This window comes from Phalaenopsis equestris, unplaced genomic scaffold (genome assembly GCF_001263595.1).
Source record: "Phalaenopsis equestris unplaced genomic scaffold, ASM126359v1 Scaffold000286, whole genome shotgun sequence".
NCBI classification, from domain to species: domain Eukaryota; kingdom Viridiplantae; phylum Streptophyta; class Magnoliopsida; order Asparagales; family Orchidaceae; genus Phalaenopsis; species Phalaenopsis equestris.
This window is the reverse complement of record NW_018164728.1, coordinates 235,258-247,448: the sequence shown is the minus strand read 5'-3', so window position 1 is coordinate 247,448 and position 12,191 is coordinate 235,258. Positions and strand designations below refer to the sequence as shown.

General features: G+C 31.3%; 1 protein-coding gene across 1 annotated transcript; it reads right to left on the bottom strand.

Moving 5' to 3' along the window:
* Positions 1-474: 474 nt before the first annotated feature.
* LOC110024964 (ATP synthase subunit epsilon, mitochondrial) lies at positions 475-11,097 on the bottom strand. The gene is made up of 2 exons (XM_020725171.1): positions 10,854-11,097; positions 475-756 (listed from the first exon to the last, which is right to left on the bottom strand). The coding sequence occupies exons 1-2, from the start codon at positions 11,035-11,037 to the stop codon at positions 728-730; spliced, it is 213 nt and encodes a 70-aa protein (XP_020580830.1). The 5' UTR covers positions 11,038-11,097; the 3' UTR covers positions 475-727.
* Between the last annotated feature and the right edge of the window lie 1,094 nt (positions 11,098-12,191).

Below are 12,191 nucleotides of genomic sequence, written 5' to 3'. Positions count from 1 at the left end.
TATGGGGAAGGGAAATCAATATCAATTTGATATTTATAGAAGTTTACATTTATCACCTAGGATGATATGAAACGTGTACAAAAATAAGGGGGATACCAAAATAGTTGGCCCATGATAAGTTCCAAAACAAAACATTTGAAATAAGTGTAATATAAGGCGAATAAAACAACTTCCAATGGTGATGAAACAGAATAATGAGTGACGATGCAGCCTTCCGCTTCAGTATATATAATGCATTAAAACGTTAAACTCTCATATGAAAATTCAAGTCATTCTATAAATGAGTTTGTATGCTCATCAGGCCAATGTGAACATGCAAAATGATGTTTTTTTAGTCATATTTTCTCATATAAAGTAAAATTACTTTAAAAGCTCACTAAGATAAAGAAGAAGAAACACAATTAGCCACTCAGCCCAACTTCCAAACACCGGATGAGAGCTTTATCGAGCACAGGTACGAGCAACAATATGTTCTTCAGTAATAAAAAGTATCATAAAGATTTCTGAATGATAAATTCACAAGGAGGCTTGTTTGAAGGACTAAAATCCAAATAACAGCATGCCATATGTTCCTCTTGCATAGATATCATTTCATATAAGAGTACCTTAAGCCTGTTTATAAAGGTAATTTGACAATCCCTGGAAAGTGAAAATGGAAGGGTGAAACAAACAAGAGCTTGCAAAGCTTCAAATCAATTTCTCCAGGCAGCATCATGCTTCAGTAGAATCATTGGTCGGGTGAATCAGTACGGATGGCTGAGAATAAAACACCAAATTCAAATTAGCTGGATAAAACAGAACATCGATTGTTGCAAATGAACTGGTTTCAATTCGGCGAACAAAAAAAGAAATAAGACTAGTATATGATCAATTTAGGGGCTGTTTGGGATCATTTTCATCTTTTTTTTCTTTTTTTCTTTATTAGTAATCCTTTTTTTAAACATTTTGTTTTAAAACACATTACATGTTTGACATATTTGATAAGATATGATAATTTTTAAAAATGTTCAAAAAGTCTAAAAATTATTCAAATATTTTCAAAAACACATTAATTTATTTTTAGAAACATAAAAAATATATATATATATAACACACTAAATAAACATAATTAAAAAAAAAGGAGAATACAAAAATAAAAAAAAAACAGTAAAATTGATCGCAAACAAGCCCTTTATATAAAACACACTAAATAAACATAATTAAAAAAAAGGAGAATACAAAAATAAAAAAAACAGTAAAATTGATCGCAAACAAGCCCTTAGCATAATACATATCATGCAGGAAGAGTTATGTTTTTGTTTCAGGACACATCAGTCTATTTTTAATATAATAACAGGATCTATTATAAATCAATATGAACATCGTTTGAAGACAACTTGTGTAGCATAACGCATCATGTTTTAAAAATTGTAAACGATAAGTTCAACTGCAGGTAATTTGGTGGACTCTAGCAATACAAGTTAATTGAAGTTAAATCTAAAAAAGTATTATTCCGCTTCTGTAGGGGAAAAAAAAGAGAAGACAACCATAAGCAGTACGATGCAAGCAAGATAGTGATGATGCAACCGGAAGCATCATTCTAAAGGAGCCTTCTTGGATCATATGCACATCCCAAGGGTAAATATGCAAGGATCCGACACTACATAGTGCTGGTAGGTCAATTCCCTACTAAATGCTAACAATTCTTTGAAATACCATACAAGTAAAATACTAAGGGCACATGAAGACACAACAATCCGGTAAGGGTGATTAGGGTAGCGAGATTGAATAATGTAATACTGGGAGGGGGGAGGAGCGGGCGTCTTTCTCATTTATAATAGATGAACTGATCCCAAACATAGCTTAAAATTTCATAGTAGGGTAAAATATTAAATCCAATATACTCTTATTAAATATTGCACATTCAAATCAAATATGATCTAAAAATAATAAATACTAACTAAAATAAATTTAGAAATTCTAATTTAGATAAAATAACTAAAAAGAATCATAAATCTAATTTCTCAAGTTTTGTCAATTCCCGTAAGCCCATATAAAACTCCTTACGAGTTACACAGAAGCCCATTGCTTGTACATCTGGTAGCCATGGTGGAGTTATTGAAGAGCTGGAAGTAGCTTTTCATGAACATCTTTTAAATCAACAAGACCAATCATAAAGAAGATTTGGAGGCTTTATGCTGGGATGGAATCATGTATCACCATATACAATCTTAAAAGAAGTACTACAGAATACTGCAAAGTCGCATATTAGTGGCCGCAGTGGTAATTCTATCTATGATGTAGCAAGCAATAGTGTAAAAAGCTTTGGCACAACCAATAACTCCATTTATAGACATGGGAAGTAATAATTATGACTGAATGCTTAGGTAAGATAACAACTCATGTATAATTTCTGGCTCAATCTGATAAATTGGCATAATAGAATCATTACGCTCACAGTATTTTTCCCAGTTTCAACCATATATTATCATGCTCAAAATCAGATACATATGAAGAAGAATGTATGGATTGCCGGTGGAGAATTAGGAACTGAAGAGCTTCAGTAGGACAAATATGTGTAATGAGTTCATCAAGTTTTTCATCTAATAAATAGAAACTTTCTGTAGTGAGAAGCTTATGACATTGATGAAACATATCAACAAAATAATAGCATTGATTTCATAGTAATAACAATAATTTTGGAAATTTTGGAACTCTATAGACGTTCTTTTATGTTTGTCATATATCTTTAATTTATAAGCCACGCACCTTGACCAATTCAAACTCCGCGGCTAAATTGATATTATGATAACATACAAAAAGTTGAAAAAGCTCGATACTAGAATTTAAGAAAATTATAACATCAAACTGTTGTAACTCTTCCTTCTTTCTAAATGTGATTTGAGGATGAGTAAGTGGAAATGAAAATTTGATATATTCTATGATTCATTGACAATGCTCTCTAGCTCAATTCTTGGATCAAAAATGTTGCAAAAGCTTAGATCACAGATGAAGGGAGCAAGTATCTATAATTGGGATGGCGTTTGTGATCGAGGAAGGCATGTTAATGGGGATGTAGGGGAGCACAACGTTGATCCATTAAAAAAATCTTGATGTGACAGAGTTGAAAAAAACTAGAGCTCGTATGCGCATTGTAGAAAAGAAGTGCAAATTGCAATGAGTTTTATGGAAGCCAAAATGATTAGCTATCAAGTGAAATGTAAATCACGTAAGAGAAGAATGAATGCAAGCAAGCAAAGGCCATAAGTAGAGTGCTACAAATTAAGCATCACAGGAGCATCTCATGAAAGAAATGGGATTGCAATGGGTTGGTTATCATGTTACGGAGAAAGGCTTAACACAAGGTTTGCAATAACGAGCATTCAAATCTAAAATATTGTTAAAGTCCGAATATCAAATGATACTGGGTGGAACGGCACAAAAGAAGAACTTTGTATTATTAGAGAGAATTGCGAGGGAAACAGAAGAATAGGAGTTTCAAATCAAATAATCAAAAATACAACTTATGAAATCCCATTTATAGATGAACTGATCCCAAACATAATTTAGGATTTCATAGTAGGGTAAAATATTAAATCTAATATACTCCTATTAAATATTTCACATTCAAATCAAATACTATCTAAAAAATAATTAATTTTAACTAAAATAAATCTAGCAATTCTGATTTAGATCAAACAACTAAAATGAATCATAAATCTAATATTTGGGATGTAAGTCATGGAAGATACAACTTATGGATCTGGGTGGAACGACACAAAAAAAGAACCTTGTACTATTAGAGAGAATTGAGAGTAAGACAGAAGATTAGATATTTCAAATCAAATAACCCAAAAATGGGATTAAGGCTTTGTTGTTGTTGTTGTTGTTCTATAAATGGGATTCATAAGTTGTATTTTGATTTCAATTACATGTTTTATATCCCTATTTCTATAAAAGGGATGAATCCCATTTATAGAAATAGGGATATAAAACATGTAATTGAAATCAAATCAAATCTTATCAAATAATTCAAATTCAAACATAATATTATCCAAAAAAATTAATTAATTCTAATTCTGTGTGCACATCATCCTCCCTAAGAACAATGGTCTGATTGAGAAATGTGTCAAAATTCAAAAGTAATGCAAGCTTTCTTATATCTCATGAAAAAAAAGGTTGAAGTTGAAATATTCAAGCCTTTAAGCATTAATGTCATCACAAAAGGGGTTTTAGGACAGTAGGTGCTCCCATTGAAATTTTTTAGATGCAAAAGACATATAAGAAAAATGATTATTGATTACTATAAACATAAAAAAAATATATCTAAGGCATGTAGAAGCAATAAAATCTACAAAACTTGCAAATAGCATTGGCACACCAATTGAGAATTGACTCAATACTGGGTAGCAATTTTTTACAACAGGAATAATTGCTGATGATGAAGGCATAACTTTGAAGATAATTAGGCCTTACATTTTATTTAGTTTTACATGTTCCATTAGGTGGAGAAGTTTCCACAGTTCATACTTGTAGTTGTTAGCCAAGATTCAACAGAATGCTTTCAACAGAATGATTTCAAGAGTTCTGTCACAAGTTGCACAATTTGCACCACCCAGGCAAAAAGCTAAAAGATGGTATATTAATAGTCAAAAGGTAAGTAACATGAATTCTTGGGTAAGCAAGCAGCAAGTAACTAGTAAATATAAATAGTGGGCCTTGCTTAAAATTGCGCAATATGAAGAGCGCCCGCCTAAGTGTTTTTATAAAAAAAAATCACAATGAAACTCACGCTTCATTGTCTCAAGGTGAGGTGTACATCTCACCCAAGTTAATGCACACCTCAAAAAACATCTTAATTTTTTTAGGCTATCTGTACTTTTTTAAGCAAAATTAAAAACAATATTAATACACCTAATCTACTAAAATTCAAACATCACACACTAAATAGCAAAAAACAAAAGGAAAATGTATCCATAAAATTATGTAGTTTAAATTCTAATTATCATAATAGTTATTATTTTAAATTATATCTTTATTCATAATTATTCATAAAAAAATAAAAAATAGTTGACATTAATGATCATAAGAAATAGGAGAATATATGTGAGATAAATAATTCATTATGTAGATAAATCTAATGAAAATCAATTAGGTGAAGAGAGTAATAGAGACATTAAAGTTAAAAATTCGAACGTTTAAGATTTGTTATATTCTTCTTTAAGTGGGGGTACTATGGGTGAGAATGAATAATTAATGTTAAACTTATTTTAATTGTTACGTTTCAACATCTTAGTATTTTACTCTAATATCTTTAGCTTATTTCAGTATTTTAATATTTGTACCGCTCATCTTATTTCATAATTTGATATTAGGATATTAACACGAGTTACTTCTAATTTTATATAATTAGTTACTTTTTATTTAGTTAAATCATTGCTATATTAGTTTTTAATGTGTTAAAAAACTAGAATTTTATATACTATTTCTTACTTAAAACTTTATATTTTATATAATATTTATTAATTTACTCAACTATTTTATATTTGAGGCTTATGCGTCATAGGGCTTATGCCTCGCCTCAGAAATGAAAAATGTCATAATACCTAATTGCGCAATTTTAAGCATTGATAGAGAGCTCTAGTAAATTAAAAAAGCAAGTTTAAATATGGAAGTATTGAATACCACATGTTGGTCTCATTTGATGGTTGGACTAATAGCTTATGATTATGTGTAATTGATGAAAAAGATGTAAGATAACGTTATGGATATTGAGGTCGGACGAAAGAATGGATGACTGAAGTTCAAATAGGTTAAACACTAAAATAGAATTTTGCAAATTGATAGCATTAACAATCAACTAATAATGAAATCAACATAAAATAATACGGAGTTTAAGGCTTCATCATAAGAAAGAACTATCCAATAATCCTCTAACAATTTTTGGACATATAATCAAGGCATTTGAGTCTTTGCCCTTTTAATATCACATTAAGTTTACTTTGTAGCAAGCATAATCCATGTTATTATTTTTAAAAAATGAATCAATCATATGTCAATAGCGCAAAATAAAGTGTCATAGCTCATGGTGTGGCACGGCGCACCATCTACGTTATCTATACAGCGCAACGCACCCTCGTCGACGCAAGAAAATGGCACATGCTATTTGAGCCATGTATGGGCACTGAAGCAAGGCATTTTGCTTTAATAGTGCACACTAAAATAACTATCATGATTTAATATGAAATGATAGAAATAATTATTATTATTATTATTATTATTATTATTATAGTCCTAGGGCAGTCCTAGGGCATCTTCAATCTGCCTCACACGAAACTTTCAGCAAGCGAATAAAGGTCACATGTTATTCTTGCTAGTGCCAGTCCAACAACCCCTAGTCAACATTGCGCTCTCGCTCGCACTCATCCAACAACCCACTTTCGAACAAGCTAAGAGGTGTTGGAATGACAACTCGAACGAACCTTCTCCAAACGCCAGATGTTGCTCATTCAAATTGAGTCATAGTGATGTGTAGCTTCCTCTAGCACTGCATCCAAGTTACCGAGACATTCGCTCATTCGCGTTGCGTCCCCAATCGGCTCATTCTTTAATCCCACTGTCAGTCGGTCACTCACAAGTCATCGGGAAGTCTAGGTGATTCAAGCCCATTATCTATAGTAGCAATATCAATATGATTTTTTATTGTTAAATTTCATATATTTTTAGTATATTTTTTCACATATTTTTAGACAAGTCTATAAGATTTTTTAAGTGGTGATATTTTTATGTACTAATCGAGTTATAAATTTGGAATTGTTTCAATTCATATTAATTCATACAATCTTGATATTTTATAGTAAGTTAACTTCTATTCTAAAGATAGAAGGGCAAGTTGAACCTGCAACATTAATGCATTTATGGGTTAAGTGATTGACAATTAGAGGATTGTGATTGTCTTATTATAACGCATATATAATTCCCCCTATTTATAAAAACAGGGTTACAAAAAAGATCAAAAAGAAATTCATCAAATTTATTCCATAAGAGAATTATTATGGCGTGCATATGTTTTGAGTTCTTTTCGATACATGCACATACAAGTGTAGATATAGGCAAGGAAAAATTTTAGAACAAAATGAAAAGAACATTAATTTGTTTTTATTTTCAATATTTTCAAACATAATTTAACCCAGAACAAAATGAAATTATGATAGCCCTATTATATTTGATTTAGCCCCTCTTCTTGAAATATATTATTTCATTCTTTTCAATTAAAAAGATGCGTATATTTATCTTTATTCTTAAATTATCTTTTTAGGTAACTTATACATGCATTACAGTCAGTTCCTGAGAAAAAGTTGGAGTTAATTCAATCAGCAAAAAAAGATCCAACCTAGAAATATGCAATCTTGACAAATGAGGATGATGATGATTGTCTGACATGCATTTTGTGGAAAAATCACATAAAGAGGAATTAGTCGTCATAAAGAACACTTGGTGGGGGGGCTTTAGAATTGCTAAAGCTTGGAGCACCTTGCCTCAACATGTTAAAGATGAAATTAGAGTCTTTGAAGGAGTTGAAAGATCAATTAATGAAACATTACACAATAATATTGATAAAGTGGATAACTTTAGTGTGATGATGGATGATGATATTTTATGTGCTTAACAGCCTGAACCATCAAAAATCATATCATGCAACAAAAACAAATGTCTCTACAACAAGGTCAATGACGTCTAATATTAAGGATCCAAAGGTTAAAGGACCTTCGGATATACTCTTTACCCCAAATCCTGTTGAGATGGTTAAGCAATGAAAAGGTAAAATGCAAAAAGAGATGGATGCAACTAGAAAAGGTAATGCAAGAAAGAGCGCTTCAAGTATTTTATCATTGGATGTATGATGTTGATTTTTTCAGCCCACTTAAATATGATAGCTTCCAGCAGTAATGAAAGCATCTGGACAATTTAGTCCTTGTATGAAATTGCCAAATTATCATGAAATGTGGGTTCCATATTTAAGAAAAAAGATCACACAAAATGATTTTTGAAATGTCACGAAGAATATTGTCTTAAATTTGGTTGTTCTGCTAGAGCTGATGGTTGGACATCTCGTAATGAAAAAAAGTTTGGCGAACTTTTTGGTGAATTGGCCTAGGGGAACCATATTCATAGAGCCAGTTGATGCTAACTCTTATTCAGAAGATATGTTGAAGAGGTTTGAATTGTTAAGAAAGTATATCAAAGAGTTTGGACCACATTGTGTTATTCAAGTGATCATTGATAATGTTTTTGAGAATATTCTTGCTAGCTAGTGACTAAAGTTCTAAACACATTTTTATTTGATTTAAGTTTTATATTTTTTTATATGTTAATTATTGATTGTTGAATATTTTAAATATTATTATCGAAAAGTTATTCATAGATAAATATCCACACATATTATGGACTCTTTGTGTTGCTCACTCTATCGATGTAAGATTGGAAGACATCTTCAAAATTAAAAAATTAAAACAATTTTTGAGAAGGCGGTAGTTGTACATAATTTCATTTATTCAAGAACTTAATAGAATGGCTTAACGAGGAGATGTACAAATCAAAGATCACTTATTAAGCATGCTAAGACTCAATTTGCCACTGCCTTCTTGACATTACAAAATTTTCATCAACAACATATATAATTGAAGAGAATTGTCACATGTGAGGAGTTCATGTTGGATCCATATTCAATAAAGGTTAAGGTAGAACAAGCACAACAAACTATCAAGCAACATTTTTTTTTTTGAAACACTATAATATATGCGCTAATAAAATTTGGTGGCCCGTTGTTGAAGGACCTTAGATTGGTTGATGGAGAAAAGGTCTCTGATGGGTTATATATATGAAGTGATGGATAAGCTAAAGAAGCCATTGTTACTAGTTTTACCAATAGTGATATGTGAACGGAATATTGAAATTATTCATAGAAAATCGCAAGTGTAACTTCATCAACCTTTCCATGCAACTGCATATTTCTTAAATCTTGAATATTTTTTCAATGACCCTAACATTGCAAAAAACATAGAAATAATTGACAGATTATATGCATGCATTAGAAGATTTGCTAAGGTTGTCGAATAAGAAAATAATATTAGCAGTAAATTAACTGCATTTGAAGATTAGCTAAGCTCATAGAGTAAATCATGCAATGAAGTTAAAAATGGAAGAGACTTTTGAATTTTCAAACCATTTTTTTATGATAAAAATATAAAATGAACATTAGTCCAAATTGTAACCCTAAAAAAGCAACTGAGATACTTGGGTATAGGTGTTCATATAGTATCATAACATAGGCTATTTACCATGAGTTTACAGTGAACAAAAAGACAAATGTTTTTTGACGCATGCCCATATTGTAAGCATGAGATGTGTCGGCATATGACAAATATTTGATTTATGATTTGCATAAAGACCCTCATGTATATGCATAGTTGTTTTATCGATCAGATAATAATGTAAGATTGATTTTCTCTATACCTACCAGCCAATCATGCATTGCATTCAATCCTAATGACATCAGTTTAAAACTAGCATAAGTGGATTCAAAGGAATTTCTTACCTAAAGACGGTAATAATTTTGTCGAGCTTCCCAACCTCCCATGATTGGATTATATCTCCTAGATATCTTCCTGATGGTTGGAAAAATAATTTCATATATCAACACTATTCAAATCATACATGGCAGTTCAAGTCCCACTCTCTCATTTAATCAAGATAAATGCTTCTTTAGAGAACTGAGTAAAATCTATATATTTTTCTAGCCTTCTTTTTTCGGAAACACAAATATCATTCCTTGGGTCAATTTGCTTAGCCCTACTCTCATGGATAATATAGGGTTGACTTTTTTTGGGCGACTAATGTCCTTCAGCATTGTCTTTCATGGTGCTACGGGTTCTTTCCTTGCTCCCCTTTAGGGAATCCCTCTTGATATGGTAAGTCCTCGATGCATTCTCGTGCATCCCTTTATGTCTAGTGCATTGACCAACTATTACTTGGAGTTTTTAAAATTGATAGACATCAAAATCCATGCAACTCTACGTACAACAGTTTCTACTTTATTGCTCTACTCCTCATGGGTGCCTCTTGCTTAATTTATCCTTTGAGGCAGACCATCCCTTTGCTAGTGCTCCCTCGATAGTCTTCCCAGTTAATGCACTCAGGATGCAATTAATAATTGGGCTTACACCCATTAAAAATCCCAATACAAGAAACTAATTAAATATTATCCGATCATTTGTATTGTTAAGGCGAAATTTCTAAGATATATTTACAAAATGACATCAATTTGCTCGCACACTAATCTGTCTTGCGCCCTCTCTGGGGTGATTTTTTTTCTTTTTAAATTGTGAAACTCCTTCTAAACAATTTTTTGTATTTTTTATTTCTTCTTAACAGATTTGATTCATACCTTCCCAATGGATGAGGAAGTTTATCACTCATAATGGATTGAACAAACCGCACTTCCATTACTCTTTTCATAATATTGCCTTAACGCAGAATCTACTAAGAAAATCTACGAAAAGCTTAACAGAACTACAACTCTGATTGAAGTTTAAGCAGTGTATCTGAAACGCAACAAAATCTAATACCATTAAATAAAAAAATTTTATAATCGGAATAGAGGTTCATACCATTCAATTTCCTAACACTTATCCCCATCCATGATTGCCCAAGATACACAAAAAAAAAAAAAAGAAAGAAAGAAACCAATCAACGAGGGTAATGACAATAAGCCAAGACATATCGAAGCCGCGATCAACTCACAGAGGCGAACATAACCCCGTCGATCAGATACGACGAGAGATCCAACGAAGGTGGGAGAGGGGAATGCTTACTGGGTTTCTCGGGCTTGCCGTTGGCCCATTTGGAGACGGCGAAGTGGACCTTCTCCCTCGATGCCGCATCGGACTTGTAGGGTTCTTTGAGGCAGCCTCGAACAAGCGACGCGCAGATGTTGGAATAGGTTATGTAGGTCATCCCTGCTGCTCTCCAAAACGGTACCGCCGCCGTAGACGCCATCCTCGCCTCGCCTGCTCTCTCTCTCTCTGTCAAAATTATTGAGATGCACTCGGTAGATCAATTTGAGACTTAGGCTAGTTAAAAGGAAAAATTAATGTAGGATTTAGGGTCGAATAATTTCCAATCCAAATAAATTTCAAATCCCAAGAAATTAGTCATATATCAAAATCACCCTAAAAGATCAATTTCTAAAATCTTGAAATCATTTGGAGATGCTTATGATTTTTTATGATTTATTAAATTATAAATTTAAAAAATTTAAGACTCGTTAGTTAATCGAGTAAATGCTATAATATCATTTCTAAGCTTAGCAATCTTAAATAGAAGAAAGAATTTAGCAAATAACTTTCATGCTCATATGATAATTTCAACTTAAGGGTACTGAATAAAACCACACTTTCAACCCGTCTCTCAAAGAGAAAGAGAACATCATAGGTTTTATGAAGTCATGAGAGACTTCAATGTACTTACAAGTACTAATTCTTTAGTATAAATTTCGTACCATTTGATTTATTGCATGTTTATGTTTAAAATTAATTGCATGGTTAGTTGGCATATTAATTCTTTAGTAAATTCATGATACTAATAAGTTGGAAAAGTTTTTCTAAGGGTTTGATTGTTGTATTTCACATGATTAGTTTTATATGGTATAAGTTTGATTTTTAATATTTATCTATTTTCTTATAGGTTTTTATTTAAATTTAAAAAAAATACTAATTTAATTTTTTTTATCCTACACATACAACTCACAAAATGTAGTTATAAACAATTGCAATATTAGCAAGAATAGCAATAATAATAAAAACAACAACTAGCAAAAAAACAATAGAAATGGAAACAACAAACAAAAATAAGGTAAAATAATAAAGTGCAAAATTATAAAATGTACAAAAATGAAAACAATGATTAAGCATGGCAATTAAAGAAGCACACTTTGTAATATAAGTTCAAATAAATAGAAACATAAAGACCATAAAATAATGAAACACTAAACAATAACTACACAAAGGATAAATTAAAATAATATTATAGATTTAATATTAGCATCAATAAAAAAATTATTGTCAATCATCAATAAACCATGACTTTGTTGTATACGCAACTGCACTAATCATTTTAATCAACACAAAAATGAATAGAGTATCATTCTCATG

What these genes read in the sequence shown, in the direction of transcription:
- LOC110024964 (XM_020725171.1), bottom strand. Translation starts at nt 11,037, where the DNA reads ATGGCGTCTACGGCGGCGGTACCGTTTTGGAGAGCAGCAGGGATGACC. An exon ending in CGGCAAGCCCGAGAAACCCA is followed by an intron (nt 757 to 10,853) that starts GTAAGCATTCCC and finishes TTTTATTCTCAG; the next exon opens with CCATCCGTACTGATTCACCC.